At 58.8% G+C, this 27,909-nt stretch overlaps 4 protein-coding genes across 10 annotated transcripts in view; 2 read left to right on the plus strand and 2 right to left on the minus strand.

Moving 5' to 3' along the window:
- C2CD2L (C2CD2 like) overlaps positions 1 to 7,940 on the minus strand; it is a 20,678-nt gene extending 12,738 nt beyond the window's left edge. Inside the window, exon 1 of one of the 2 annotated variants that reach the window (XM_053270085.1) lies at positions 7,920 to 7,940. Coding sequence is in view for 1 of the 2 variants with exons in the window: in XM_053270084.1 (XP_053126059.1) it covers positions 6,570 to 6,908 (339 nt within the window). In the remaining variant the exon portion in view is untranslated. Of the gene's footprint in view, positions 1 to 6,569; positions 7,169 to 7,919 lie in introns of those variants that run through there. The other variant, XM_053270084.1, reaches the window with a different exon arrangement.
- DPAGT1 (dolichyl-phosphate N-acetylglucosaminephosphotransferase 1) lies at positions 7,338 to 16,634 on the plus strand. 2 transcript variants are annotated; one of them, XM_053270097.1, is made up of 10 exons: positions 7,338 to 7,476; positions 9,217 to 9,590; positions 9,940 to 10,060; positions 10,167 to 10,380; positions 10,684 to 10,830; positions 11,032 to 11,116; positions 11,675 to 11,863; positions 12,856 to 12,943; positions 13,155 to 13,310; positions 13,619 to 16,634. In XM_053270097.1, exons 2-10 carry the CDS (start codon positions 9,436 to 9,438, stop codon positions 13,682 to 13,684), a joined length of 1,221 nt encoding a protein of 406 aa, XP_053126072.1. In that variant the 5' UTR covers positions 7,338 to 7,476; positions 9,217 to 9,435; the 3' UTR covers positions 13,685 to 16,634. The 2 variants fall into 2 exon arrangements, with proteins under 2 accessions (XP_053126072.1, XP_053126071.1); XM_053270096.1 differs by lacking the exon at positions 7,338 to 7,476 and adding an exon at positions 8,673 to 8,822.
- Positions 15,369 to 16,634, plus strand: LOC128333960 (uncharacterized). The gene is given in 1 exon segment (XM_053270104.1): positions 15,369 to 16,634. A coding segment is annotated over 1 exon segment (870 nt). The 5' UTR covers positions 15,369 to 15,558; the 3' UTR covers positions 16,429 to 16,634.
- Positions 16,635 to 17,337: 703 nt separating this feature from the next.
- On the minus strand, positions 17,338 to 27,277 carry HMBS (hydroxymethylbilane synthase). Of its 5 annotated transcripts, none has more exons than XM_053270099.1 (14): positions 26,817 to 27,277; positions 23,731 to 23,784; positions 22,649 to 22,721; positions 22,157 to 22,206; positions 22,014 to 22,069; positions 21,454 to 21,531; positions 21,058 to 21,135; positions 20,573 to 20,648; positions 19,984 to 20,097; positions 19,688 to 19,726; positions 19,148 to 19,267; positions 18,975 to 19,028; positions 18,251 to 18,337; positions 17,338 to 17,737 (listed from the first exon to the last, which is right to left on the minus strand). In XM_053270099.1, exons 1-14 carry the CDS (start codon positions 26,844 to 26,846, stop codon positions 17,567 to 17,569), a joined length of 1,080 nt encoding a protein of 359 aa, XP_053126074.1. In that variant the 5' UTR covers positions 26,847 to 27,277; the 3' UTR covers positions 17,338 to 17,566. The 5 variants fall into 5 exon arrangements, with proteins under 5 accessions (XP_053126074.1, XP_053126077.1, XP_053126073.1 ...); XM_053270102.1 differs by having other exon boundaries at positions 23,731 to 23,801; positions 26,817 to 26,943; XM_053270098.1 differs by lacking the exon at positions 26,817 to 27,277 and adding an exon at positions 26,529 to 26,694.
- Between the last annotated feature and the right edge of the window lie 632 nt (positions 27,278 to 27,909).

Raw genomic sequence — 27,909 nt, forward strand, 5'->3', positions numbered from 1 at the left:
TGTGCCGTGCCAGCCCTTGCCCAGGGCGGGGCCCGATGCCCGATGCCCGTCTGGAGGCTCCTCCGGCCACATGGGGACCACTGCCCCCCGCTGGGCCTGGGACTCCGTCCGGACTCTCTGCTCCACATTCCCAGCCTCGGCAGCCAGACCGCCCCCTCCCACCACTGCTGCCCGCTCTCCGAGGCACCGGCCGCCCTCCGAAGCTGCTCCAAGGCGGGCCGGCAAGCGGCTGACTGGGCTGCAGCCGAGACCTGCAACTGGTGAAGCTTCCCTCAGCACAGAGACAAGCACCAAGGACAGCCTCCGCTCCTGCGGAACTTCTCCCCAACACTCAGCAGTCCTGCCGGAACAGCAGGGAGGGGGACCCTGGGGGCAGGCAGGCCCAGCTGGAGGGCTCCTCCGAGTGCCCTTGGGGGGCTGAGGAGGAGGAGGAGGAGAGTGTTCTGCCCAGACCCTGGCAACAAGAAAGCCCTGGAGGCGGAAAGAGACCGTTGGCTGCCCAGGAGGGGGAACTCCCCGCCAGCCCTAATTCCTGCTCGCCCAGCGGCATCCCCTCCCCGTCTGTTCAAGCCTCCGAGTCCGTAGGCTGCCCCAGGCAGGCAGGTTAAGCAGAGGCAGAGTTGCCATGGCAGCTGGTGGCTGGAATGCCACTTTCCCCGTGCATGCGGGGAGCGGGCTGAGTGGCAAGGAGGCAGCCTCCACCCTCCACAGGACCCCTAAGCACTGCCCCCAGCACAGGCAAGGCTGCCTGCCACCCGCCAGCCCTCGAGGGGGACCAGAAGCCTCCCCCTTCTGCTGGGAGCCGCCAGAGCAGGAGGGCAGCCCAAGCGGCATGTTGCTGTTGCCGTCACAGGGCCACCAAAGTGCACTGCGCTCTGTACAGTACGAGGGGACAGGTCTCTGCCCCGCAGAGCTTACAATCTAGAATTCAACACAGAGAGGCAACGGAAGAGCAGGGCAGGGGATAAACCAGGCAAGAAGATGTCAGCCTTTCAATTATGCATCCTCAGGCTGCATCCTTCGTTTGGGTAAGGAATGGGGATGTGTGTGCGTGGGGGTGTGGGTGTGTCCTAGTGTCAGAGAGAGCCTCCCCTCCCAGGGCTGGGATCCCTGCCTCGCTCTCCCAAATCCCAGGCATCTCCTCTCGTGCACACAGCACCTCCCCATCTGGCTGGCTAGAGCAGGCATCACAAGGCTCAGACAAAGCCAGTGAAGGTCTCCCCAGCCCAGCCCCTGCCTCAAAGGCCGCCCTGTTCTTGGGATTTCAAGGAGAGGGGGAGGCTCTCCGCCCCGCCCGCCCCCCCCCCCCGGCTTCTCCGCTTTTGCTTCTCAGCCCTCTGGGGCCTGCCCCCACCAGCTGAAGTGGGGCTGTAGCTCAGTGGAAGAGCATCTGCTGTGCGTGCAGAAGGTCTCAGCTTCAGTCCCTGGCAGCATTTCCAAGGCAGGGCTGGGGGAGACGCTTGCCTGAAACTTTGGAGAGCTGCTGCCAGTCAGTGTAGACAAGGTGAGCTAGATGGACCAAGGGTCCGACTCTGTATAGTTAGCCCCTGCTAACCGAATAGAGGGGCACTTTTTAAAACGGTGCTTCTCTTACATTTAGCAGGGGGAGAGCAACTGGCCCTATCCAACCCCAGCACAGCATCCCTCCAGTGGCTGTTGCTGGTGGCTATCTTCTAATTCTTTCAGATTGTGAGCTCTTTGGGGACAGGGGACCATCTTATTTATTTTTCTGCACAAACCACTTGGGAAGGCAGTATATAAAAGTTTGTAGTAGGAGCACAAGGCAGACGTTCCTGAGAGAAGATCCGTGAACAGCAGCTCCCCTCTCTCTGGGGACTGTCATGCAGGCAACTCTGCTCTACAGACCCTCAGCAACAGCTGCCCAGAATGATGCCGCAGAGGAAGTTGAGGCACATCATTGGGAAGCGCCCAGAGAGAGAAGAGCACCCTTTGCCAGGAGCTTTGGAGGCCGTGACAGAAGCAGGGAGCGGAAGCGTTCTCTGGACCTCTGGCTCTTGAGACAAGTTGCGTCCAGGGCCGTCAAGAACCTGGAACCGGGAAGCCGCCCTAGACTGGATGAAAAGGCACCCCAGCCCTGCCTAGCGCGGTCTTCTGCCCAGCCTAAAGAGGCCTTGAAGCTGTCCTGCTCTCGTGCAAGACCGCCGTAAAGGGGCCAAAGCACACTTGCCTATCCTCAGGAATGGAGCCATCCAGACCAGTCACCTCAAACCATGCACCCACCCACCCACCCACCCCCGGAAAATAAAGGCCATATAGGAAATACGCAGCTCGTTTCAGCTATGGTGGCATCACAGCCACAGCCGAACAAAGCCAACCAAATCTGAAGTAAATCAAAACGCTGAGAACATAAAACCCATCACTGCTGCCTTGCTCAGCCCAGAAAGGAAGCACGACTCAAGCAGGAAGCGACAACAGTCAGAAAGGGGCAGCTGCTTTCTACGGCTGCACAACGTGGCCACAGGCCTGAAAACAAGACTTCCATGAAGCAGCAGGGATTTCCAGCCGGATGGTGCTGGACTTGCTCTCTGCTCCCCTGAAAAGCAGCCACCTCTGAAAAGGTTGCCAACCTTCATGAGCTGCCAGTGTGCTTGTCCCAGAGACTGGATTCTGCTCCCGACAAGAGCACTGAAGGCCCGGAAATCTGGAAGGGAAAAGCTACAGGAGGACCCTGAAGGGCAAGTCCCAGGCAGGGGTGCCCGATGGCTCTTCGCCAAGAAGCACAAATCCCCAAGCCCAAGAGGAGCCCAGGTGCCAGGCTAGGCCTCTTCCTGCCCCCTGCATATCCTGGTGGGAAGGGAAGAGAAAAGTGGCCAAGCAGAAACAACCTTTATTAGGCTCCACGAGAGGATGCAGGCAAACTGCAAGGGGGGGGAGAAGAGGGACTGCTCCCCCCACCCCACATCAGCCACCAAGCCCCCCCCCCGCTGCTGCCGCGTCTCTCCACGCACAAGAAAGCTGATGCCCAGCTTCCTCTCCCTCACCCAACCAAATCCCCTCTTTATGCCTTTCTATGTGGCTTCTCCACATTTCAAATCGCTAAAAGGGAAAACTGTGACATCAGAAGAAGCTAAAAATAATCCTATCCAGAGGGACCAGAGATCAGTTCCCTCCAAAAGAAAATCCATCCCAGAGTCCTCTGGGGCTTCCAAGGCAAAGAAAGTGGAGCCGGGGCTGGGGTGGGGGGCATGGAGAGAAGCATTGCGCAGCTGACGGACGGGAGCAGGATCCGGCCTTAAGCCCCTTCTTGCTCCCCAGATGAAAGAGTGTCACCGCAGCCACCAGGGATTAGGGGTGGCGTGCAGAGAAGAGCACTGAAAAAGCTTCTTATTAGGATGGGGGGATGAGGTTGGGGAGTCACCGGAGCCGTAATCCCAGAATACGTTCTGCTAAAACCGAATTCTCCTAAATTGAGGGACAGGAACCTACACTGAGCACAAGCTTTGTTTTCCCCCAGTCACTGAACTGAGTGCCATTCCTGTCCCTGCAGACAAACGATTCGTTTTACTTTAGCAAAAAAAGGGCAGATAACATGAAGAGAAAAAACACAACAGATCAAGAACAGTATATTATACCAGAGAAAAGTCACCCTGCATTTACTTACTACAGCCACGAAAGGGGCGTCTTGAAGAATGTGGGGAAAGGCTCAGGCTCAGGCTTTGGGCTGCCTCCAGGGGGAGGGCCTGCCACCGTTGTGGGCTGCGGCCAGTGAAAAGGCCTTGTGGTGCCCTCACCTTAGTCGAGTGTTTGCAGCTTATCCCTTACGCCTCTTATGCAACCCTATTACTGCTTGAAACCAACCTGACTTGTACTTTACGCTGGTCTTGGACTGTGATAAATTTGACCTGATGCCCTCACCATGCACAGGTGATTCAGACGCTAGCAGATGAGCTTCGAGAAGCGGGAGAAGGCAGCTGCTTCTCAGGCAGGCCATGCAAGGCTCAGTTCCAAGTCCACACTGCCCCCAGCCCCATTCTGGGGCGTTTTATGCAACCTCAGCATTAAGTGGCTGAGAGCGGAGCTGTCTGCCCTACAAGGCGGGCAAGCAGAGCTGCACCCGCACAGTGAGCTGGTCTCTCCAGGCACCCAGCTACTCTCTGCCCAAACTTTGCCCAAAGGGCTAAGCAGCCAAGTAGGCTGGGCTCTTTGACCACAGAAGAAAGACGCAGCAAGCAACCGAGGTTCCCTCGCCTCCCAGGCAAAAACGGGAGGGGTTTGCTGCCAGACTTGGTCGCTTCCCTACGTGGTACAACACCCCCCTCCTGGAAAAGGACCAGTTACAAACCTGCTCACTGGCACAACCACAGGAGGGCCAGGGGAAGCTCTTGCCCAGTTCTCATGCCAATCAGCTGACAGCGTGCCCTGGCCATTAGGTTTCCTGCCTCTCCGCCCCGCAGCGGCAAGGTCATTGTGGCTGCTCTCCCAGTCTGCTTCAAAAGCCAGACACCAGAAGCCAGCCCACCCTCTCACTAGCACCACTCTCCCTCCCGGCTCGCCAGGCCCCTGCTGTCAGTCGCCCCACCCCAGAGTCCGAGGATGGCTCTTGCACCTGCCCCCTCACAGGTCTCCATCCACCTTTGCCAGAGAGGAGTGGGTTGCTTCTGCAGGTGACGGGATGGGGGAGGCGTCTCCTGTGCTGATCCTGACACGGGCTCCTCCATGCTAGAAGATTCCTCTACCAAGGTGTTATTCTAATGCAGGCAACGGTGGTTTGCAAAGCACCTTGAGATTGTTTTAATGAAAGGCGGTATAAAGACTTAATAAATGAAGTTAACTGTGCACACAACTATGCAATGCGCAGCCACTGTCCAGTGCGCACACATGTAGCAGAAAGCCAGTCATAAGACACACATCCGTGGCACCCCATGGGGTACCCAGGTGTATATCCAAGGCCAGGGGACCCAGTCTTCCAGTGTCATTGATCAGCCCCGTTTTACTTATGGGTAGCCACAGCGCCAGCTTGTCCAGATCCACCAGCTAGTCCTGGACTAACCAAGGGGTTCGGCCAGGTCCCCGGGGCCCAAGCTCCATGGCCTCAGGAGGAGCACCCGCTCCTTCAAGCTGTGCACATCCGCACAACTCATGTAGCAAGGCAGTGCAGGGACGCCACCAGACAGCGCGTGTTTCCTCCGGCAGGAAACGTGGCATGCCGAGGGCAGAGGCAGCCCCTGCCAGGGCTGGGCTGGGGAAGCAGGAGGCCTCCAACCGAGGGAGGAGGACCTTGCAGCAAAGCAAGGAGAATTTCCTCTGGCAAGCAGCAGCAGCCGCCGCCCAGGGCCCCCTCAGAAAGGAGGTTTACTTCTCTACCTTCTCAGGAGCGACTTCACCAAGGCAGCCAAGAAGGCCAGCAGGGCTCCCCCCCGCCCCCCCCCCCACTGCAGGAGGCCTCTGGGGGGTGGGCATTCCCCAGGAAGGCAGGGTCCCACGGCCACCCTATTAGCAGCAGCACAGCAAGGCGGCTGCTGGTCATTGTGGTTGTCTTAAGAAGCGCCTCGCAAACCTTTGCCCCCAGAGGGAATTGCAGTGACCTTTGATTGTTACACTAAACCATTTAGCTAGTTAGGGTGCTTATCTGATCACAAAGCAAGAGGATTTGATTAAACAAATTACAACTCCGAACCGAAAGAACTTGCAGAGACAGACCCCTGGAGCCCCAGGAACAGCCCTTCTTCCTCCCCACCGAAGTCTCTACACCGAATCAAACCGGCTTATACTCCCAGAAAGGGCCTGCGGCGAGAAATGGTCCAAATGGAGGCCTGGGCAGAAGTGACAGGAGACTAAACCCAGCAGAGGAAGAGGCGGCAGCAACGCTCCCTGGGGGCTTTTAGGCCACCAAAAGGAAGCGCACCAGGCAAAAGGGGAACTTTCGCCTCCCCGCCACTTCATCCATCACAACAGCAGCCCTGCCCAGATGCTGCCGGCTGGCTCAGTCGCTGCTTGCACTCCCGAGCTGCTGCCCGCCTAGGAAATCCGCTTCCCGCAGCCGCAAGGCAGACTGGCAGCAGCTCGGATCACGCAGTTGCCGGCTCTGCTACTCCCCTCACGCCCAGCGGCGGCGGCGGCGGCGGCAGCAAGGGAGCAAGAAGCGGTCGGCACCGCTGCCTCCCGCCGCCCTTCAGGGACTCAAGGGCGCCCGCGTGTCGGAGCAGAGAGCCAACAGGTGCCCCAGCCCCAGGCAGGCAGGCGGGCCCTTGTGCAGCAGCAGCTCAGCCCTGAGCCCCCCGCCCGCCCCCGGGAGAACGTGGATCCTGTGCCGCGGCGCCCCTTGCACCTGGGCATCCTGCACCGACAGCCACCCGCTTCAACTGGGAGCAGCCCGGGGGCATGTGGGCGGCCTCCCGGGGCCCTGCTGCGAGGCTCCCCCCATCTCTCTCACACACACCCCGCCCGCAAGCACGCCTGGCCGCCCCCTGTGTGTGGGGCCAGGCGCTGTCCAGCCCCACAGCGGAGCCCTCCTCCCAGCGCCCGCCGAGAGCGCCGCGTCCCCCGCTCCAGCCACCCGCGCTCGGCCTGCCCGGGTCTCCGAGGGGCGTCCCCGGCCCGTGCCTTACCCCATGCCGTCGGGCCTGCTCGTTGAGTGCTCGCAGCCAGGCTCGCTGCCAGTTCTCGCGGAAGGCTCGGAAGGCGAAGAGCGAAGCCAGCAAGCCGCGGGCCCCCGCCGCCTCCGAGCTGGCGCCCCCTCGGGCCGAGCCCAGGCGCAGCAGGGACGTCCAGAGGCCGCCGCCGCCGCCGGCGGCGACAGGAGCTTTGCCCCGCGGCGCCCCCGTCGGCAGCCCCCGTCCGCGCCACAAGCCCCGGGCGAACTGCAGGAGCCAGGCCGAGACGGTGAGCAGCGAGGCGGCGAAGAGCAGCACCAGCGCCGCCCAGCCCAAGCCCAGCCCCGGCTCCATGGCTGGTGCTGGTCACGGGGCGTCCTCCGCGCGCATCCTCCCTCGGCAGGTGCAGCGAGGCGGGCGAACGGGCCGGCTGGCTAGGAGGCCACGACGTCGGCCGGCCGGCCGGCCGTCCCCCGCTGCCGGCTCCTCTTCGCCTTCTCTTCCGACGAGGAAGGAGCTGCCACAGAGCACCGGCGGCGGCGCTGCTGCGCTCTTCCGACGGCCGCGGCGAGGGCGGCTGGGCGGAGCAGCGCGTCGCTTCGCGGGGGCCGTCCGGGGTGGGCTGTGTGGGCGCCGCCGGCGGCTCAGCTGAGCTGGGCAGGGCCGACTCCCGGCCGGCGCTTCCTCTCCTTGCGCGCCTCCCCTCGCGGCCGTCTTAAAGGAGCCGAGCCGGGGTCGGGGGTCGGGCCCGCCCCAAAGCCGCTGCCTCCTTCGCCGGGACCCCGCCTGAGGGCAGCAGCCGGAGAGAACGCCGCAGCGCCAGCCCCGGGTGCGATCCTGCAGGCGGCCGCCCGCCCTGGAGAAAGCCGCACGGAGATCGCGGGTCCTCCTCCTCCCATCGCTCCTGGGCAGGCTGCTGCTGGTGAGCATCTGGGGAAGCCCCACCACCACCACCGGGGCTACCTGGAGGGAGGCGGGGAGGGGGGGCTTGGGGGCCCAGGCTCGGAATGCCGCCGCCGCTCGTCCCCACTTCCCCACCCCCGAGTGGCAGTGCTGCCGACGACGCCCCTTGGACTGCCGTGGTGGGCTGCGATGACCCCGTTGCTGCTGGCAGCCGCGCTTGCTCTCTAAGGAGAGCGACGTGCCTGGCAGGCAGCAGCGCAGTCACCGACGGGGCTCCCCCCGCCCCGGTGGCCTTCCTCCCCCGGAGTCTGGCCAAGGTCAGGCAACGGGGGCAGTGAGGGCGCGGGGTGGGGGGGGCAGGGGGCCCTTCCCACGCCGTCCTCCTCTGCAAAGCTTCCCAGTAGCACCTGGAAGTCTCCGCACACATTTGCTGTGCGGAAGTTTTTGCCACCGTCAGCTTACTGCAGCGCAAATAAGAACAGCAGGCTGCCACTGCTGCCTCCTGTTGAGGCTTCTAGACTATCTTCTTGTCGACACTGGCTGGCAGCAGCTCAGAGTTGAAGAACTTGGGACGTCCTACCTACAGCACAGGGACTCAGCAGCAGTCTCAGGCCAGCTTTCGCAGAAGCCAGTTCCGCTACGCTCAATGGGGCTTTCCTCCTAAATAAGTGTAGATGGGCTTGCAGATACCCCTTGAGTCTTTTGTGTGTGAGGAGGATTCCTGGTCTGTATATGTTTTTCTAATTAGTGAGGCCTTTACTGATTGACCAGGTGCCGCCAGCTAATTTTTCACTTGGGTCTGTGCAAGCCTCGGAGTTCCACAAAACCCTTCGGCCTCTGCCTAGGTGGTGCATTTTTCGTGCTCTGCCTGGCGTTACTTTGCTTGAAGAGCGGCGCCCCTTTAAGTGGCCCCGCCCGGAGCTGAAGGCCCTTGTCCAGCCAATCAGGAGTTAGGTGACGTGTAGCGAAATGAGGGAGTATGAGGGGCTGTCACATGATACATGGGGACCGCCATCTTTAGTGTGGGTAGTCTGCTGGCTGGAACTTTGCGCCTGGCACAATTTCCCACCCCAAACTCTTGAGAAGTTGCGCTCAACGCGATCCCGAAATGCGACAAGCCGCCTCAAAGGGGCTCGACTGCCCTTCTAGTGTGCCGGAGCGTCTCGGTGCCAATATTAAATATGGCGGCGGCGGCCGCTCGATAAACCATAGAGGCGACCCGGTGGGAGGCTGGAACGGGAGCTTCCGGGTGGAAACTCCAGCCAGCTGCACGCGGAAGTGGAGAAGCCGCTGCTGCTGCTCGCCGGCGGGGGCGTCCGTGCGAGGGGCGGGGGCCCGAGGCCAGTGGGTGCCCCCTCCGCGCTGGTGAGCCTGGGGGGCAGCCTTGCCCTCTGGCAGCGGGGTGTGCGCTTGGCCCAGCCCTGCCCTCCAGCCCCCAGAACCCCACAGCACGGCAGACCCCGGCAGAAGCGGAGCGGGAGGAGGGCCGGGAGGCTGCCGTGCTTGCGGCTCCACCCCGATGATCCCCTCCCTCTGCACGCGCTGCCATTTCAGCCTGCAAACGCGCGCCCCCCCCATCATCTCTTGCACATTGGGGAGAGCCCCCACCCCGCGCGTGCGCGCGCACCCACCCCAGGCAGGATCCCTCCCCCCTTCTGTAACACACCGCCCCACCTCCTCTGGGAAGAACGGCAGGGCAGGCGGGCAGGCAGGTGTGCCCTGCTGCACCTGTGACCTGCCACCTATTTCTCATCCTTAGCGATGAAGGAGCCCGATTCTGCTGGCGTCGGCTGGGGCCTGAGGCTCTCCTCTCTGCTGGGCTTCCTGTATCGAGAGATGCTTGCTGTGGCTCTCTAAGGTAGACTGCAACGGGCAGCAGTGCCAGGCCGCGGGATTCGCTCTCCGTTCTCTGGCCCCACGCCGGTGCCGGTTCTGCTCGCCTTCCTCTCCCCTGGGTGTGTCCAGAGCCAGCTTAGAGATGTGGAAGTTGCCAGTCATCCCGCTGCTGATCAACGTCTTCGGCTCCCTCTTGGGCTTTGTTGCAACGGTGACACTCATCCCAGCCTTCAAGGATCACTTCATTGCTGCCAAGCTTTTTGGGATTGACTTGAACAAAACCTCCAAGCAGCCCATGTGAGTAACAGACTGTTGCATGCGCTTTATTCTTTTGGGACCCACACACTGTACTTTGGGGGTGTGACCTGAGCCTGGAGGGTAGGCGACTTCAGAGGTGTGTGGCTGTGGAAATAGCATAAGACAATAAACACACACTGATATGCTGCACCGAGTCTCTGCCTCCTAGAGCTGACAGCTAGAGATCAGTAAGGATGATGCCCTTTACTGTTCATTTATTCCAATTTGTTGAGTTCACATTTTTTGTTGGTTCACATTTTTCCTCCTAAAATTGACTCAGATATGTAGGGCAAGCAAGTCCTGGTGGGATTATTTGAACGTTTGCCTTGTCGTGCGGTCTTGCTTTCAGCCCCGAGTCCCAAGGAGTCATTAGTGGGGCCGTCTTTCTCATCATCCTCTTCTGCTTCATCCCGGTGCCCTTCCTGAGCTGCTTCGTGGAAGAGCAGTGTAAAGCATTCCCTCATCATGAGGTAAGCAGCTGCGGAGCCAGGCCTTGCATGGGGGGGCCATTGAGGGCTCCGGGCTGCAGGGACGGAGCAGCGCCCGCCTGCCTCATGACTTCTCCCTGCCCTGCAGTTTGTGGCGTTGATTGGCTCCCTCCTGGCCATCTGCTGCATGATCTTCCTGGGCTTCGCAGATGACGTCCTCAACCTGCGCTGGCGCCACAAGCTGCTGCTGCCCACCATGGCTTCCTTGCCCCTCCTCATGGTCTACTTCACCAACTTTGGGAACACGACCATCGTGGTCCCCAAGCCCTTCCGGCTGCTGCTCGGCATGCACTTAGACCTGGGTGAGTGACTCAGGACCATCCCCGGCTGACTGTGGCCCAGAGGACATGGCGGCGGGCGGGGCGCGCTCCTGGCTAGCATTACCAGAGCTGCTGTTCTCTCAGCATCATGTTGCAAGAGCTGGTGGCCCGTGAGCAAAAGTGCTAGTCTGAGAAACGCTGTGACTGACACGAGCATTGCCAGATCTCCCCAGATCTCCCACCACCCCCTGCTTGGCGTTCTTTACCACGGAGTTATGTGGCTCATGACCTTGGAAGATACAGGAGAAAAAGACACTCTCCTGCGGGTCTTCTCTCCTCTTGCAGGCATCTTGTATTATGTGTACATGGGCATGTTGGCTGTTTTCTGCACCAATGCAATCAACATTCTTGCGGGGATCAATGGTCTGGAGGCTGGGCAGTCGCTGGTGATCGCTGCTTCAATTGTCACTTTCAACGTCATAGAGTTAAACGGTAGGAAGGGGCTGATAGCTGAGGATTGTGCTGCCAAACTTCTCAAGTGGCTTGGTCAGCAGAACCTGAGGCAAGACACATCACAGATGCAGGGCATCCCTTCTGCATCTGTGGCAGCAGCGGGCAGGGTGCGTAACGGTGCTTGTGCTGTGGGGCTGCCTATGGCTGATGTCTGTTTTGCTTTTTCCTCCTTGCTCACAGGGGATTACAGAGATGACCACATCTTCTCTCTCTACTTCATGATTCCCTTTTTCTTCACCACGTTGGGGCTGCTGTATCACAACTGGTAAGAGCACCTGCAGGATGAATGTGCCAGGCTGTAGCCTCTGGGAGAGAAGTGTTCGGACATGCTCAGAGGAGGCTGCAGGCTTCTGAATTTATTTGCATCAAGGCAGCACAACCTGCCTTGCTGTTGCAGCCATTTGGGGGCAGTGCATGGTGGGGCTCCACAGTTCTAGCATTATCTGGAAATCCTCGCTAGAGAGGTGTGTGGGAGCCTCTGGGAGCCCCAGCTGTAGCCTCTTTAGGAGGAGCTTCAGAGCACCATCAGATTACAAACGGTTCCATTTAGAGGTTTTAAGTTCTCCATGTGAAATCCAGCTTAAGAGGCTTTCCCCCTCTACCGTGTGTCACCAGCTCCTCTTGAGGAGACCCATTAAACAGGAGCAGGCCCTCTCATGCCATCCCGTTTTCCAGAATCCCTGCTGCCCTCTCTCACGTGCCACACACAGTTGTTGTCCTACATCCTGGTGGGCTATGCTAGGGTGCCACAGACCCCCTCAGTGTGAGGGCCTGGTCCATTCAGACTCTTGTGTGTCCTGACTGGCCACATGGCTGCCTGCAGGTATCCTTCCCGTGTGTTCGTGGGCGACACGTTCTGCTATTTTGCCGGCATGACCTTCGCTGTGGTCGGGATCCTGGGGCACTTCAGCAAAACCATGCTGCTCTTCTTCATCCCACAAGTTCTCAACTTCCTGTATTCGTTGCCTCAGCTCTTCCACATCATCCCCTGCCCACGCCATCGGCTGCCCAGGTAACCAGGACTTGACTGCCTGCCAGGTGCCGCCCTGCTTGGTACGCAACCCGGTGGCACCTGGCGCTTCTCCTTGCAGCATGTGAACACTGCAAGTTGGAACTAACTCAAACCAGGATTCCTTGGCTCCTAACGTAGGGCCGACAAAAGGAAGTACTTTTTCACACAATGTATAATCAACCTATGGAATTCTCTGCCACAAGATGTGGTGACAGGCAGCAGCCTGGAGAGCTTTAAGAGGGGTTTAGATAAATTCATGGAAGACAGGTCTATCGGTGGCTACTAGTCTTAGTCTGAGGGCTATAGGCCACCTCCAGCCTCAGAAGCAATATGCCTCTAAATCCCAGTTGCAGGGGACGAGGAAGAGGAGAGAGGGCTTGCCTTCAGCTCTTCCCTGTGTGGACTTCCCAGAGGCATCTGGTGGGCCACTGTGTGAAGCAGGTTGCTGGACTAGATGGGCCTCCTTGGGCCTGATCCAGCAGGGCTGCTCTTATGTTAATGCTGGGAACTGTAGTTCTATGAAAGGAGTATTGCTGCTGCTGTTAGAATATTTGAATATCACTTCTCAAGAAAGAAATGGTTCTCAGAGCAGTTTGAAGATCAAAATAAATGCAGTGATGATTCCTTGACCCATAGGGTCTCAGTCTACAAATAGCAAACAGCCTCTGAAAAAGATACTGCTTGGGAAAATAGGGGAAATTGCTCTCTCACTGCTAAATAGAAGAGAACCACCACTTAAAAGGTGGCTCTTGACCCAGTTAGTAGATATTATAGATCAGCATGAAAAACTTGATAGCCTAGAAGCAAGCTCTGTAGCTCAAATGCCTTTTCTGTTTGAAGTAGCTCAGAACCATCTCTGTGTAGCTGATGTGGCATCTGCCTTGATCCGTCTCTGTGCAAGGTCCCTCCGAGTTCAGGTGTTTCTGTCCTGAGCTCTTTCTCCATTGTCTCAAGTTGCTTGCAAGCTGAAGTTTGTGTCTGTCTGTCTGCAGATTCAACCCTGAGACAGGAAAGCTAGAAATGAGCTATTCAAGATTCAAGCTCAAAAGCCTCTCTCCCTTGGGGGCACATATCCTCAAGGTAATGCCCCGAACAATCTCAGCATCGCTATAGTCTGATTTGAAGGCCGGGTCTTGGGCCAAGCAGAGGGGATACCTGCTGAGTAGCAGAGAATCTAACCCTCTCCCAGGAGGGGGGTTGGGCCTGCTTGTGCTGATGGAGGAGGGGAGGGCTCATCACTTTCCTGGCTGAATTATAGAGAGGCAAATCTAATAAAATGAATCTTCTCCAGATATCTGAGAAGCTCCACATAATGGATGTACGTCAAGGAGCTGACAAGGACGGAGAATACATAGAATGTAACAACATGACGCTGATTAACTTTGTGATAAAGCTGAGAGGACCAACTGCTGAGAGGACCCTCACCATTCTGCTGCTGATGATGCAGGTAAGGGGTGCGTCTCCCAGAGCAGCAGGAGCCTCTGCTGCAAGTCATGCTTTGTGTTTCCTCCCCATGAGCCTACATCTGGGGTGGGATACCGCTCTGGATGGCTCCTCTGTTGCTATCCAGCACCTTCTCTGAAGGCGGACTCAGTAACCATCTTGTCCTGTGGAATTTTTCAGCAAGTGTGTTGATGGGGCAGGGGGGAAGGCGCCCTTCTCCACAGTTGCTCAAAATTATAGTGTTGGCAAGCATGTGGGGAACAAGGCATGTTCTTGGGTGCCGACGTATCCTTTGTTGGTCTCTCTCCTCAGATTGCGGGGAGCATCATTGCCTTCTCGGTCCGGTACCAGCTTGTGCGGCTGTTCTATGATGTCTGAGCTTTCCCTTCTGCTGCTGGCACCAGACCCACCACCTCTTCTGGCTTGCCCCGCATGTGGCTCAGAGCTGCCCTTGGCCTCTGCCACTCAGTCTCCATCCCAAGGTGCAGGAAGGCATTTGAAAAGGCCTCTCATGCCAGCCGCTCTTTCTCTGGATGTGTTTGGGATCTTGGTTGGAGACAGGCTGCTGCTGCCGCTGCCGGTGCAGGAGTTTGCACTATGTGTTTTAAGTAGCTTATTAATGCACTGGCAGATCAGGAAGTGTCAAAAGACTGCTGGGGTTGGGGGTGGGTGGGAAGGGCACTGGCTTCTGCGTACATCTCTCCTATGGAGCATATCTGACCTGAAGGAGGACTCTAGAACGGAGCTGTCCATGCTGAAACTAGTCCCGCATCACCACCTCCCCTGTTTACTCCTGCTAGGAAAATGGACCCGGCCTTGTATTCTAGGCCTGTAGTTTCCTGCACTCGGTCAAGGACCACTGTGAAGACTGCTGGGCTTCTCCCTCAGGGTTACCGTGGCCAGCACTAATGCCTTCAGCAAAGGGATCAGACACCAAAATCCAAGGGAACCATCACATGTATGGTGTACTCTGCTTGGCATGGGAGGTCATGAGCCTGGTCAGTCTTGTTCCCCTCCTTCAGGAATGGCTTGACCTAACAATTGGGGGAAGCACCAAAGGAGGCACAGCTGCCTCTCCTTCCCGCAACTAGGTTGCTCCTCTCCTCTTCTGCCCTGTGGTGCTTGTAGACTGGCTATTTGTCAGGTAGAGCTGTATTGCTCTACCTGACAAATGGCTAGCCTGCAGGCAGTGGGGGGTGGGAGAGAGAAGCAATCAAGCGGGCGGGAAGGGGAGACAGCTATCTCCCCTTTAGCACCTATGTGTGCTGGCTTGTTAGGATCGTCTGCTCCTGCTCACAGCTGTTATGTCAGTTCATGTCTCTTTTTTTGTCTTGTGGTGGGTGATGCAGTCTAGAAGCAGCAGCAGGTGATTGTTAAGACTGGATGTGGGAGACAGAAGCCCAAAACATATTTCCTACAAAGCAAGTCTTATTAAAGGTGGTAGGGTTGTAAGCCAGTATATGATCCTGCTGTTGGCCTCTTCAGGCCTGCCGTGCCAAACCACTTCTGTACTACTATCTAGCTCTCTGCCGCAGCCCCAAGGAAGATTGTCTTGCCTTGTGTTTTTCTGTTACCACTGTCTTGGGCTTGCACTGTCACTCTCTGCCCTGGCCTGAGATCCATAAAGAGAAGACTGACAGACTACAAGCGGGCACTGCATTCTGAGGACTGAAGCCTGCTCGGGGAGAGCTTAAGTCATCCCTGTGGGGCATGGGGCTGGACAGTTGGGGAGCAGGGAGGTGAAATAGTTGGCAATCTGTCAGGGCTGTCGGCCAGTGGCCCTGCAATAAAGCTGTGACAGAATAGGTGTGAAAGGTGTGTGTGTTGGTGAAGGATGCTCATCAAATGGGTGAGAAGGGGTTGGGGTGGGATAAGACAGGTGATTTGTAACACTTTTTAGCCAAGCACCTTCTGGAAGTGGAAGCCTCAACTCCCCCTTGGAGCAAGGCCTGTGAAAACTCATTAGCTGTTCTGGTCTCTGTTGCTAATCCTGCACTGCTGCCTTTCAGCAACTGGCCTTTTCCCATTTTGGTGCTCACAGAGGGGGGCAGGTGTGTGAATACTACAGTATCTGCCATAGTTACCTGTTTGCAGGCTCTGACTGGCCCACTGGGCATATTCCCAGTGTGCCCAACTCCTACCCTTAATTACTTATTTTGTGCGAAACCTGCCGCCCTCCCCCCTCAGTGCCCCTAGTCCGGCCCTGCCTGTTCGGGAAGGTAACCACCCCTACCTTGTTTCCCTAGACCTTTATGCAGGTGGAGGCTCTTTTCTCAGGCATATTTTGGATTCCCTCTTCACTCTCCCGCTGGGTGTTAAGCAGTAATAAAAGGCATTTCCTTCAACTAGTCACTCACAATTTGGGGAGGAGCGGTGGGGGCCTTCTTCCGTCTCCTCACGCCTCTTCCGCTGACGCAACGGAACTCCGCTGCTTGCATACGCTCGCGAGCTTTTCCTCTTCCCTTTTCGAATTTGGCGCGCTGCTTCCCCACTGGCTGCGGGTGTCGGCCAATGGTCGGGAGAATCGTAGACTCGTACCCAATCAGCGCGCTCATGTGGGCAGCGGAGGGACCAATAAGGAGAAAGCGCGGCGCCTACAAATATCGGCGAAGCGCGGGTTTCTGCTCCATTCCGCTCTCCCTGCTCCCATTCATCCTTTCGGCTGTCGAGGGCTCGCCATGTCGGGGCGCGGAAAGGTTGGCGGCGGCAAAGCGCGGGCCAAGGGCAAGTCGCGCTCCTCACGGGCCGGGCTGCAGTTCCCGGTGGGGCGCGTGCACCGGCTGCTGCGGCGAGGACACTAAGCGGAGCGGGTCGGGGCCGGCGCGCCCGTCTACCTGGCAGCGGTGCTGGAGTACCTGACGGCCGAGATCCTGGAGCTGGCGGGCAACGCAGCGCGGGACAACCGCAAGACGCGCATCGTGCCCCGCCACGTCCAGCTGGCTGTGCGCAACGACGAGGAGCTCAGCCGCCTGCTGGGCCGCGTCACCATCGCCCAGGGCGGCGTCCTGCCCAACATCCCGGCCGCCCTCTTGCCGCGCAAGGCCGGCGCAGCCTCCGGAGCAGCCGCGCAGCCGGCCAAGAAGAAGAAGCAGACGGCGGTCCAGGCCTCGCAGGAGTACTAGATGCCGCCGACGGCAGGAGGAGAGCGGCTCGTCGCCCTGCTGGGATCCAGGCGCGGCGCGCCCCCAGCCGGAGAGCGGGACTCGATGGACGCAGAGGCTCCAGGCCTTTCTCCCTTGCTCGGCGGCGGGGCGGCTGCTTTGCCCCGGGGCTGCCTCTTCGGGGCCTCGTTTGCGTCCAGGTGGCTCATTAAAGGGGCTTTGTTTGACTCGAGTGTGCTGTCCTCGCTTTTTCGGGGGCGGTCGGGGGAGAAGGCAGCGCCGCTGGAGCCCGGCCTTGATGGCGGGGGCGCGAGGCCAGACTCCAGGGCCTGTCACTGCGGGGGCGCCGCGGTCTCCGGCTCTCGGAAGGCCCGCTGGGCAGAAGCAAGCCGGCTCAGGTGCTCTTGCGGGCCCGGACCGGAAGGAGGGTGGGCTGCCGCCGCCCAAACGACCCAGAGCTGCAGGGGCGGAGGAGGCATTCCTCTTCCTTGCGAGGGCTGCTGGGCCGCGGCGGTTCGGGGCGGGGCCCGAGTGGGGCGCCCCAGCAGCTCATCCCCAGGAGCCAGGGCTGCCGGCTAACTGCGTCCACTTCCTGGCAGCAACTCAGGCTGCTCCTCCCAGTTCCGGGAGCTGTGGTACCTGCAGGCTGGCCATTCACCAGGCAGAGCTGCACAATTGACTCTGCAGCTCCATCTGACAGGCTCCTGGAGTTGGGAGGAGCAGCCTTTGCTGCTGCAGGGAAGCATAGACAGCTGCACCTCTTGGCAGGGCTCGGGCTCCTTAGGATGATCTGCTGCTGCCTGGCTCAAAAGAGAGAGGGCCCTAACCCTAACCCATTGCTCATGAAAGCAGGCCTGGTGCTGTTTTCCAGAGGGCCCACAGGGGCCCCTTCACAGAAGCCCAGCTGAACCCAGAGAGCCCCTTCACTCGTTCCACTTTGTATCTCTTTAATCCATTTTGACCACAGTAAGGCAGAAGAAAACAGGCACTCCACACAACACAACCCTGTTGAGTCCTTGGAGCAGTTCCCTTTTTTCAGAGTCCAGGCCTTGTCTGGGGACTGACCAGAGCCTGTCCTTCAGGCCCAGTGAACAGTGGTGGCGACCTATGAGGAGTTGCGCCCTCTCTTGGGAAGAGGACGATGGTGACCAGGCCGCTCTCAGGCATCGTTCATCTGTCTGGCCACACTGAGGATCTGCTTTGCCCCCTGGCTCAACAGCAGTTCCGCCAGCTCCACGCCCAGCCTCTCTGCAGCCACTTGTGCTGGGTGAGGGATGGTCTTGGCTGTGATGCCCACGTGCTGAATGTCATCATCAGGCCCATCTTCATTCTGCAGAATGAAAGGGGAGGTGACAGGCACTCCTACTTGGAGGCAGAAGATGCCAAAAACACCCTTCAGGGAGCTGGGGCGGAGGGGACATGTTGAGGGCCTCCCGCATGGCAGAAGTCACAAAAGAGGCTGCATCCTCCAGTGCAGGGGTAGGCAGCCTTGGCTCCAGCTTATTGCAGCTGCGGATGATGGGAGTTGTAGTCCAGAAACCACTAGAGAGACAAGGTTGCCCGCCCTGCTCCAGCGCATGTTGCTGGAAAAGGTGGCCCCACTCCTGAAACCATTGCACCAACAAGCTGCCAGAACTGGGGAGTTGCTCCTCTAACAGGGGCCTGACCCTCCTGTTTACCACCCCTTTTGCTATGAATGACCTACAAGTGTAAGAGTGTGTGTGTGTGTGTGTGTGTGTGTGTATATACACACGTACACACACCATTAGACAGTACACTGGAAGTTTTATTCCATCCAAAAACTCCAAAGCATAGGGTTTGCCAAAGCAACAGAAGCAAGTACCTCATTTGGGAAGCTCATGCTTGCTTGCATGGTCTCCCGAAGACTCTCTGATCCATCGAGGCTGTAGACTGCTCCAGTCAAGTAGAGCTAGGAGAAGAGGCAAGTGTGAGCTCTAGCAGAGGGGAGAGAATTCACCGGGGTTCTCTCACCTCTCAGAAGGCAAATGAATGCAATAGGCTAGAACTGGAGGCAAGCTGCAAGTATTACAGCAAGACTAGATTCCTATAATTTGGAATACACACACACACACATAGAGGTAAAGAACTCCAGGAAGGGACTCTTATCCTCTTATCTGCCTCCCTCTGTTGTGAGCCAGGCACAGATAAAATAAAAATGCTGAAGTATGATGCTCACATAGAAATAGCCATTCAAAATGACCAGCCTTCATATAGAGTGCTTGAATACTTCATGTCCTGGAGACATTACAACAGCCCTGTAAGGAAGGCCAGTAATACCATCACTGGAGGCCACCAAATGCATTAATTCATGGCAGAGACCAGAATCCAAGCCGAGAACTTAGATCGGAGGTGTGGCTCTCTCTTTCAGCCAGCAGAGCCCTCTCCATTCAGACGGCCTTCTTGAGCCCTTATACCTCCACCTGTCTGCCCTGCGGAAGTTGCCCAGAACAGGTGCTCCATCATGCACACGCAGGCCCAGTGCCCTCCAGAGCCAGGGATGCCCCTTGCCAGTCAGCAGAAGGGAATGGTCCGAGTGCTGGCATTACCTGGAGGTCCTTCAACAGGGTGCTCACCGCTACTGGGACGCTGCAGCCGCCCTCCTGGAAGAGAAGGAGCCAGGCAGGTTAATGAAAAGCTGCTGCCAGGCCCTCTGGAAGCCCTGACCGGCCGACACCGCCCCGCCCTCCAGCATGGGGGCAGAGGGCCTCCCCCGACGTACCAAGCGCTTCATGAAGGCCCTCTCAGCAATGCAGCGCAGCACCGTCTCCTCATCGTGCAAGACAGACACCATCTCCAGGACGGCCTGGTCTTTGGCTCTCACCTCCACCGCCAAGGCACCCTACGGGCAGCACAACAGCCCCTTCTCAGCCTCTTACAGCAGCTCCCCCAGGAACAAGGGCCGGCAGGCTCTCTGCAACAGCCCCTGGAAGCCGGAGGACAGGCTGTATCCAGACAGGTGCCGCCCACTCGGCAAAGCAGGCTTCCCTTGGGGACGTGGGCACAGAAAGGCCCCTGGAATGCTGGGCATGGGTGTGCGGGGGCCTCCCCGAGATGAGGGGCAAGCAGGGCGAACTGCAGAGTGGTCACCTCATTGGAGAAACCTGAACTGACTGCTTGACCACCCTGCAGAGTCGCTACCACCCTAGCAGGTGCTAAGGAGGAGCCCTGGAGAACCCCTGCCTGCTGGAGTAGAGACCATGGGGCTAGAGGGAGCAGCAGCCTGGAGCTGAACTGGACACACAGCCGGGAGAACACGCACCTGTCCGACAGCATATAAGCAGTCCGCTGGGCTCAGGATCTGGAAAGGAGCAGAATGAAAGTTAGCAGAAGGGTCACCCCGTCTTTCCTGGGAGAGGAGTCCCAGGGTCTCGCCAGACGGGGAGGGCCTGCTGAGACAAATGCCTCTCCTTGCTTCTGAAGTGGGGGGGGGGGAAGTGGCACAGCCCTCCTCGGGGTCCCCCTTGTGGCACTGAAGAGGCAGAGGGTCAGCATCACAGCTGGCGGAGGGAACTTGGGGCGCAGGAGGGCCCCCACTCCGAGTCACTCCCTGCTCACCTGGCCAATGCGGCCGTCCCAGCCCATCCGCCTCAGGCCCGCAGCAGCCAGGACGATGGCACTGAAGTCTTCCTTCTCCTCCAGCTTCTTCAAGCGCGTGTTCAAGTTTCCCCTCTGCAGGGAGGCTTAAGTGAAAACAAGGGGCCTTGGCCCACAGCGGAAACTGGGTGGCCCTTGGTCTGCTCCTGGGGGGCCGCTGCCACAAGAACCCAAGCCCCCTTGGGATCGAGGGGGGGGGGCCAGGCCCCACTCGCTTCAGCCACCCCTCTCGGAAGGGGAAGAGCCGGGCCACTCCTCCAGGTCACAAGGCAGACGCTCCGCTGAGTGCCAGACCCGGCCTTGGACAACTCAGGCTGGAAGCCAGGCTGGCTTTAGAGAAGGGGCTGTGCCCAGACCCCATTTCCAGAGAGGGAGACCCACCTTGTCGGGGCTGTCTTTTTGCAGCAAGGAACTCCCACCTGCCTCCTGCTCCCTGGGAAGGCCCGGCCCCTTTTGCAAAGCAAAGCAAAGCTCTGGGGGCAGAGAGGGGACCCCCAGACACACACCCCCGCCTCTCCCTCCCACGCCCTGCTGAGTCAGGAAAGGATACGATGTCCCTGAACTGCAGCTGAGGGAACTTCCTCTTCAGCTGAGCCGCCCGGCGCAGGGAGCTGGTCCCAACCACGCTGCAGGGAAGCCAACATCAGACCAGCATCCGAGGGTGATCGGCACCTCCAGGCTCCCCATCCCTGGCTGGCGCACACACACACACACACACACACACACACACACACACACACACACACACACACACACCACTCCGCCAGCCTTCCTTTCCCCGCTGCCAAGCCAGGTCCAACCATTCGCCCAGCAAGTCTGCTCTGATCAACAGCAACTCATCAGGGTCTCTGGCAAGGAGGGATCTCAGATGTACATGATCTCTTAGGAATGAATTCCGACCACCCACTGGGCACAAGGCTGCTTTCCTGGAGAGGCAGACTGGGTCTTGAAATTGCCTCCCACCCCATCAGGCAGGACAGAGGCTAGGCAAGATCTGGCCGGGTTGCAGGAGGGTGCAAAAAAAGGAGCACTCACCTCTTGTCAGGGAGGCTGCGGAGGGTTTTCCCCGTGTGTTTGGGGTGGAAGACGACAGCATCGCAGGGGTTCTCTCTCCTGCAAAGAACCGGAGAGTTGCGGGGAGGGCTTCAGGCAGCAGAGCTGCTGAGCGACCAAAACAGCTGCTCCTGATCTCCTGGGAGAGGGAACGCTGGAGCTCCACGGATCGGATCCTCCCCCCGGAAACAGCCCCCCCCTCCTTGCTCTCAGAGGACTCTGCAGCCCATCACCCGCTGGCGGGGGCAGTGCCACCACCGCCCCTCCCCCTCATGCCTCAAGCACCCTGAGCGATGCATGTCCAGTTCAGCAGAGGGTCAGCTGCCAGCCAAGCGCCACAGCACACGGCCCCAGGCAGGCAGCACAGTTCGGACTCACTTGCAGACGGCTCCGATGGTGAAGCCGGCAGGGAGCGACGTGGGCAGGTCCTTCAGGGAGTGAACCACCAAGTCAACCCTGGAAGCAGAGAAGCAGAGCAACCAGGCTCAGGCGGGAGACTGCAAGCACCAGACCGGAGAATCCAGCGCAGCGTCAAAGGCGGGAGAGAGGTCCAGGGCCTTGGCATACATGAGCCAGGCTCACATTCCTGTGCAGCTGTTACATTTGCTGGTCTCCATGAGCAAGTCAATCCCGGCGCAGCCTACCTTTCAGGACTGTTGTGATACTAACAGTTTAGAAAAAATGAAATTTAGGGCCTGCTGCTGTAGCACACCTTGATCCCCGCCGAAAGGGCAGGAAAACCAAACCACTGGACAGTAGGGCAGACCCAGACAGACAGGGTGTTCTCCCGCCTTCTGCTCCACACTTGGCCTTTCCTTCCCCGGAATTGCTGCCTGCCAAGCTGGGGCAGAGGGAAAGGCCTCGCTCAGGCCCAGCAATCCTGGCTCTGCAGGCACCAGCCGCCCCTTCCCGTGTGCCTCTGGCCCAAGAGCACTCACTCATTCCTTTCCAGGGCGAGCTCCAGCTCCTTGGTGAAGAGGCTTTTCTCTCCGATCTGGGAGCAGAAAGGGAGCGTTACGGCCCGGTCTGAACCTCCCGCCACCGGCCAACCACATTCACCCCGGGAGCAGAAGGCGCTCACCTTGGACAGAGCCGTGTCCAGAATCTTGTCTCCAGTGGTCGACATGGCAACTATTCCGAGAGAAAGGAAAAGGGCAGCTGAGGGCGGACGTGGTGGGACCAGGACACGGGGGGCCCCCACCAACTCGGAGATGGGCTGAAGGGGGGCTTCCCAGGCCGCCGCTGCTTTGCTTCCGGAAGCACAGCACAAAGCAGTCTTGCCGTGACCCAATCCAGTGCCATCAGCAGGGCAGGACAAAGATGGCGCCACTCCCGGGGCTCCTGCCGGGGTCTCCTTGGAGTTGCTCTTTAGCGTGCAGCCCAAAGGGAAGCCGCTTTTCCCTCCTCCTGCTGCGCAGACCACTGGGAGGACTTGCTTGCTGAGCAGGAGCTGAGACCACTCCCCATGAGGAGCACCCTAAAGCGCGATGCGCGCCAGTGCCTGGACCCCGGAGCCCCCACCCTGGCTGGGCTCCTCCAGCAGCCCTTGGGGCCTCCCGCCACCGATGCTCACCGATCTCAAAGCAGAGGTGGGGGTGGCGTTCCTGCAGCATCTGCACCACACTGTCGGTCTGGATGCGGGCCAGCTGCAGTTGCAAAGGAGAGAAGGCAAAGGCCATCGGCAAGGGGAACCAATCCTCCAGCCAAGACCGTTTCCACTCCACAGGATGGACAGACGGCCGACACTCCTCCGGCCTGCTGCGGAAAGGGTGCCTTTGCACAACATCGTGCTGCAATGCAAGCGCTTGGGGAGAGGCGGCTGTCCGCTTCACGGTCTGGGTGATGCAAGCTCATCAGTCTGGGCCTTGCTGCTGCTGCTCCTGCCTCCCCCCCCCCCCGCACAGGCACAAGATGTCCCTAGGCCCGCCCCTGGCTAGGCCCCCACTGAGGAAGGGGGTTTGGTGGGGCAGCAGCAGGGAGATGGAGATTAGCCTCAGCCACAAGGGTGGGGCACTATCTCCTGCTGCAAGCCGGCCCCTCCCTCAGGTCTTTGGGGAAACCTGGGCTCTGCTGCTGAGCCTGGACACGGGCACACGTGGCGGCAGCTGGTGAGGGCTCTCCCGCGTCTGCTGCCCCCGCTCCTTCCACACCGCCAAGCTCCGCGGGGCCTTGGGTCTCTCCTTCCAGGCCTGGTCTTTCAAGGCCGTCTTAGCAAAGGGGGAAAGGCTGCGGGGATTCCCAGCTCAGAGTGGGGGAAGTGAGGATCCAGCCCAGTCCTCGGGCGAGCTCCAGTGAGTTTTGAGAGTTCCTTTCAAGGGTAGGACATTTTTAAGACTGTTCCGTCTAAAGCCAGGACTGATGGAAAGTGGCAGAAGGGCTCTCGCTGATGCAGCAAAAACCCACCCTATCCCAGGACTGATGCCGAGTTAGAGCAACAACAGGAAAGAGACAGGGACTCAGAAGGGGGCAGCCAAGAGATCCCCTAGTCATAATGGCCCAGAGAGGAAACGCCACACCGCTCCTGCAGAAATCCACCCGAACCCTCACATCATGCCCTGCACACAGTTCTTCTCCCCGTCTCGAAAGGAGCAGGCCCAGAAGAGGCAGAGAGGAATGCCAGAGACGGCATCAGAACAAGTAGGGAGGAGGCTTCACCTGGCTCTTCCGGGTTCCCACGCGGATCGTCTGCTTTTTCAAGCCATTCTCCTCCTGCAAAGTAGTTCTCTCTTGTTATGTTTGAAAAGTGAGATTTCAGCTGATGACCCCTTTCTGGCTCCCAAAGAGAATCCAAGGCCAGACAAGAACGAAAGGTCTCCAGCCTCATTTCCTGCCCAAAGGCAGAGCCCACCGGCCTCAGACCAGGCAATGCAATGTGGCACAGACTGCAGAGGCCCCCCAGTTAAAAGAGAGCAGGGGGGCGGGGGGGGGGGTGCTTAAGGCGAACCATATGTGCAGGAGAAGGCAGTTAAGAGGCACGCATTCAACTCAAGTGGCTTGGACAAGTAATAATTTTCAGAATCATGAGTTGGGCAAGTCTGACACTTTTAGGCGCAAGACTCTGCAACCAGAGACAAAGAGCAAAGCACAGCAGCCGGTGTATGTGTGTGTGTTTAAAGGGAAGAGGAGAAGTGTGACTCCCTGGCTGCTAATCCGGAGCAAGAAGGCTCCCCAACCCCTTGAAAGGCAGGGCTGGCTCCTACAATACTGAAGCAGGCAGGCAGGACTGGGAAACCTTCTTCCAACCAGCCCTGCCCGTTCCCCAAGAAACGCCGCCCCTTACCTGCTCCTGCTGCAACGCCACCTTTGCCATCCCAGCAGCGCTCCCCCAGCCCGAAGCCACAATGGGGCTTTGCCACCAGCAAGCGGAAGAGCAGCCCTGCTGCTGCCTTGCCCTGGTCTCTGACTGAGGCCGCCTCTCCTCCTTGCCAGCCCAGCCCAATGTGGAGGGAGAGATAAGGAGGGAGAGGCCTTCCCAGTGGGGAGGGGGCAGGGGAGGGAGAGCGAGGCCCTGGAGGAGCTGCAGCTGCCAAGACCACGCAGGTTCTGCACAGAAAGAAAACTGTTCTAGGAAAGACAGGCAGGGAAGGCGCGTCCCCCCCCCCCGCCACCCCCCAGCAGCTCACAATGGGCCATTTTCACAAGTGAACAAGAGTCATTTGACCCACTTATCTGCAGCGAGGTTGGGGACAGGAGGAAAGGATGGCGTGAGGAAGGAGACCCGAGCAAGCTGCACAGCAGCCAAGCGTCTCTCTGAGCCGGACACCGGAAGTCGACCGGCCGGCTTCAGCCAACGGGCAAGACTGCCTGTGCTCTGCCCCAGCTTCTGCAGCCGGAAGCTGCCTCCGAGGCTGGGCAGAGGCTTGGCTGTCCTCTGTGCAACGAAGTGCACATGCAGTATGGGGGCGCCTAACGCATTTGAATCTTTGGGACAAAAAACTGAAAGGAGGTGGGCAAAACAAACAGATCCAGGGAGACTGGGGAAAGGACACCGATGGGGCATTGGTGGGGCGGTGACGATGACGACAAATACACACACACACACACCGCTTTTCAACACAAGTCCTCAAAGCAGTTTACATAGATATAAATAGATATAAAGATGGCTCCCTGTCCCCAAAGGGCTCACAATCTAAAAAAGAAGCTTAAGATAGACACCAGCCACTGGAGGGATGCTGTGCTGGAGATGGATAGGGCCAGTTGCTCTCCCCTGCTCAATCAAGAGAATAGCCACTTTTAAAAGGTGCCTCTTTGCTTAGTTAGCAATGGGGAGCAGATCCCAGCAGCTGATAGGAGGGGCAGAGATAAAGACCAGGACCTTCTCTTAACAAGAAGGGACTCTCAGGGTGCCAAAACGTGGAAGTCCCACACTTGTGCAAAAATTCTGCAGCTGCATTGACTGCAGAACTGCACTGGCGTAGAGAAGCCCGACTGGCAACCCAGATATTCGACCACTCCTCTGTGATGGGTCTGAGGAGCAGGCACAGGTGACTCTGCCATCCAGTTCCCCTAATCCCTGCCTTGTTTGACAGCCAACTGGGGTCCCAATCCAGGCCACACTTCAGGAGCATCCCTCAGACCTCTCGAAGCCCGTCTGCTCTTTGGCACGGCCACGTGCCCCACTGGCAGGCAACAGAGTGCAGCTGAAGCCATGGGGGTGGGGAGGCGTGATGCGTGCATGGATGGGGCAGACAGGCAGCTTGAGAAAGTGCAGGTCACGCAGCAGTGTGCAGAGGAAGAGTGTCAGGAAGCAGCCTCAAAGCAGCCAGTGAGGGCTTGCCAAGGCCACAGAGCTGCCTCCTCCTCCTCCCGATCACCCCCGTATCATGCTCAGCTCGGCTGCCAGCATGGAAGCAGAAGCTGCCAGATGACAACAGCCAGGCTCGGCCCGGCCCACAAAGCCGCTGCCTGGGATTGAGCAAGCGCTGCTCTCCAGAGAGAGGAAGAGCTCCTCCGGCACCGGATTGCGCAAGCAGAGAGGCCTCCCATCCCATCAGAGGCGCAGCCTCTCCCATCTCCTGCAGCCAGTGCTTGTGAAAGGTGACCTGCAGGGCACAGAGCTGGCTTTTGCCCACCAAGCCTTAGCAATGCTCAGCTGGCCCTGGGGCAAAGCACACCGGCCAAGGGGTCCAGCTCGCAGAGAGCAGGGGGCTGGCCTTGCTCCTTTGGAGCCACCAGCCAGCCTCACCCTCCCACCACGCACAAGCCACAGTCTACCCTTCAGACAATTGTGTTGTTTAGATTGTGAACCCTTTGAGAGAGGCAGCCATCTTATTTATTTATTTATTAGTCCTCTGTATAAACTGCTTTGGGAACTTCTACTGAAAAGCAGTATATAAAGAGGAGGAGGAGAAAGAGGAAACGAGGCATAGCGTCATGCAGGAGCCTGGAAGCCCCTGATCCACACCTCACTTCCGCCATGGCGGCCTTCTGTGACCCCTGGGACAAAGGCCTACCTTGCAGGGCTGTTGTAAGGATTGCAAGGAGGCCATTAAGGCCACTGCCCGCGTTCCGGTCCTCTTTCAGAGGAGGCTCCTGCGCAGGAAGGGCTCAGAGGCCCCACCGACTCGGGGGGGGGGAGAGCTCATTTACATGTCATCAACCGGGGGGTGGAAGCCCACCGCTTGCATCACTGCACACGCCCGGAGGAGCGGGGCCACCTGGAGTCCCGCCCCTCAAGCTCCCCTCCCCAATAGCGGGCAAGGAGCCCAGCGCGCCGACCAATCAGCGGCAAGGAGACTCACCGGGGCCGAGTCAGGGTGCGGGCTGGCCATGACGGCGGCCGTGGAGGGCGAGGGGAGGCCAGCCGGGCAAGGTCAGCTAGCTGGCTGCCGCCACCGCCGGCTCCATCGCCGCTTCCAAGTGGACATACGCGTCTTCCTGCCTCTCGCGTCACTTCCGGCAGGCATTGCGCCCCGCCCACCTGCCGCTCTCTCTCTGAAGGGGTTGCGACCCGGCCCCTTTACCGTAATTGCTGTAAAAGAGGTGATTGCCGGCGACGGCAGCTCTCGCGCGCCCTTTCCTGTTTGCTGCGGCACTCTGCACCGTCTCAGAGGCATTCTACTCGCCCCCGCAGGACGCCTCAGCCCGAGAAACGAGTTGCAGCGGTGGGGGTCTTCCTCTGCCACAGCCCCGTTTTGTGCCGCTCCATTCCCTTTCTACAAAGACCCGCGTATGGCCTTTAAAAGAAAATCCCCATCATCCCTGTAAGGAGGGCCAAAGCGTGTGAACTCCGGGTCCCAAGCACTGCCGCAGGCCTGCTGCTCTGGTGCATGCGTAAGATCTGTTTGTTCAGAAGGCTGCGTTGCACGCACTAGTTTGGTTGCTGTTTAATCGCCGGGAATGAGTAGGTGGTTATTTTGGAGAACCTTCATTGTGCTCTGTGTGGAAAGAAGAAAAGCTGAACTCCAGCCACCTCCCTGCTGCATTGTTGGGTAACCTGTCGGCCTGCGTGGAGTGACTGACCCAGAAGACAACTGACAAGATCCTGAACCCCAGCTCTGCAGTGGAGGTTTTGGACCACCTTGGTGGAGTGGGAAAACCAGAGAGGAAAGACCATTAAGGGAGAGCTAATTAGCAGGCAGCCACTTAATGGCACAGCGGGAAAGTCACCTACATTGGGCAGCAGCGATCTAGGAAGATGCTGAAAGGCATTATCATATCATACTGCATGGGAGGAGGCAATGGTAAACCCCTCCTGTATTCTACCAAGGAAAACCACAGGGCTCTGTAGTCGCCAGGAGTTGACCCCGATTCAATAGCACACTTTACCTTTAATTAGCAGGTAAAACCATCACCTCTGCTCATAGGATCTGCAAGGAGCTCTTCAGCAACATA

This window comes from Hemicordylus capensis, chromosome 8, assembly GCF_027244095.1.
Source record: "Hemicordylus capensis ecotype Gifberg chromosome 8, rHemCap1.1.pri, whole genome shotgun sequence".
Lineage (NCBI taxonomy): Eukaryota > Metazoa > Chordata > Lepidosauria > Squamata > Cordylidae > Hemicordylus > Hemicordylus capensis.

Excerpts from the sequence above, each read along its gene's own strand:
- DPAGT1 (XM_053270097.1), top strand. The coding sequence starts at position 9,436 with ATGTGGAAGTTGCCAGTCATCCCGCTGCTGATCAACGTCTTCGGCTCC. Across the intron at positions 9,591-9,939 it reads AAAACCTCCAAGCAGCCCAT|CCCCGAGTCCCAAGGAGTCA; the intron begins GTGAGTAACAGA and ends TCTTGCTTTCAG. Across the intron at positions 13,311-13,618 it reads TTCTGCTGCTGATGATGCAG|ATTGCGGGGAGCATCATTGC; the intron begins GTAAGGGGTGCG and ends CTCTCTCCTCAG.
- HMBS (XM_053270098.1), bottom strand. The coding sequence starts at position 26,564 with ATGGCCTCCTTGCAATCCTTACAACAGCCCTGCAAG. Across the intron at positions 19,727-19,983 it reads GGGACGGCCGCATTGGCCAG|ATCCTGAGCCCAGCGGACTG; the intron begins GTGAGCAGGGAG and ends GCTCCTTTCCAG. Across the intron at positions 18,338-18,974 it reads CCCTGTTGAAGGACCTCCAG|CTCTACTTGACTGGAGCAGT; the intron begins GTAATGCCAGCA and ends CTCTTCTCCTAG.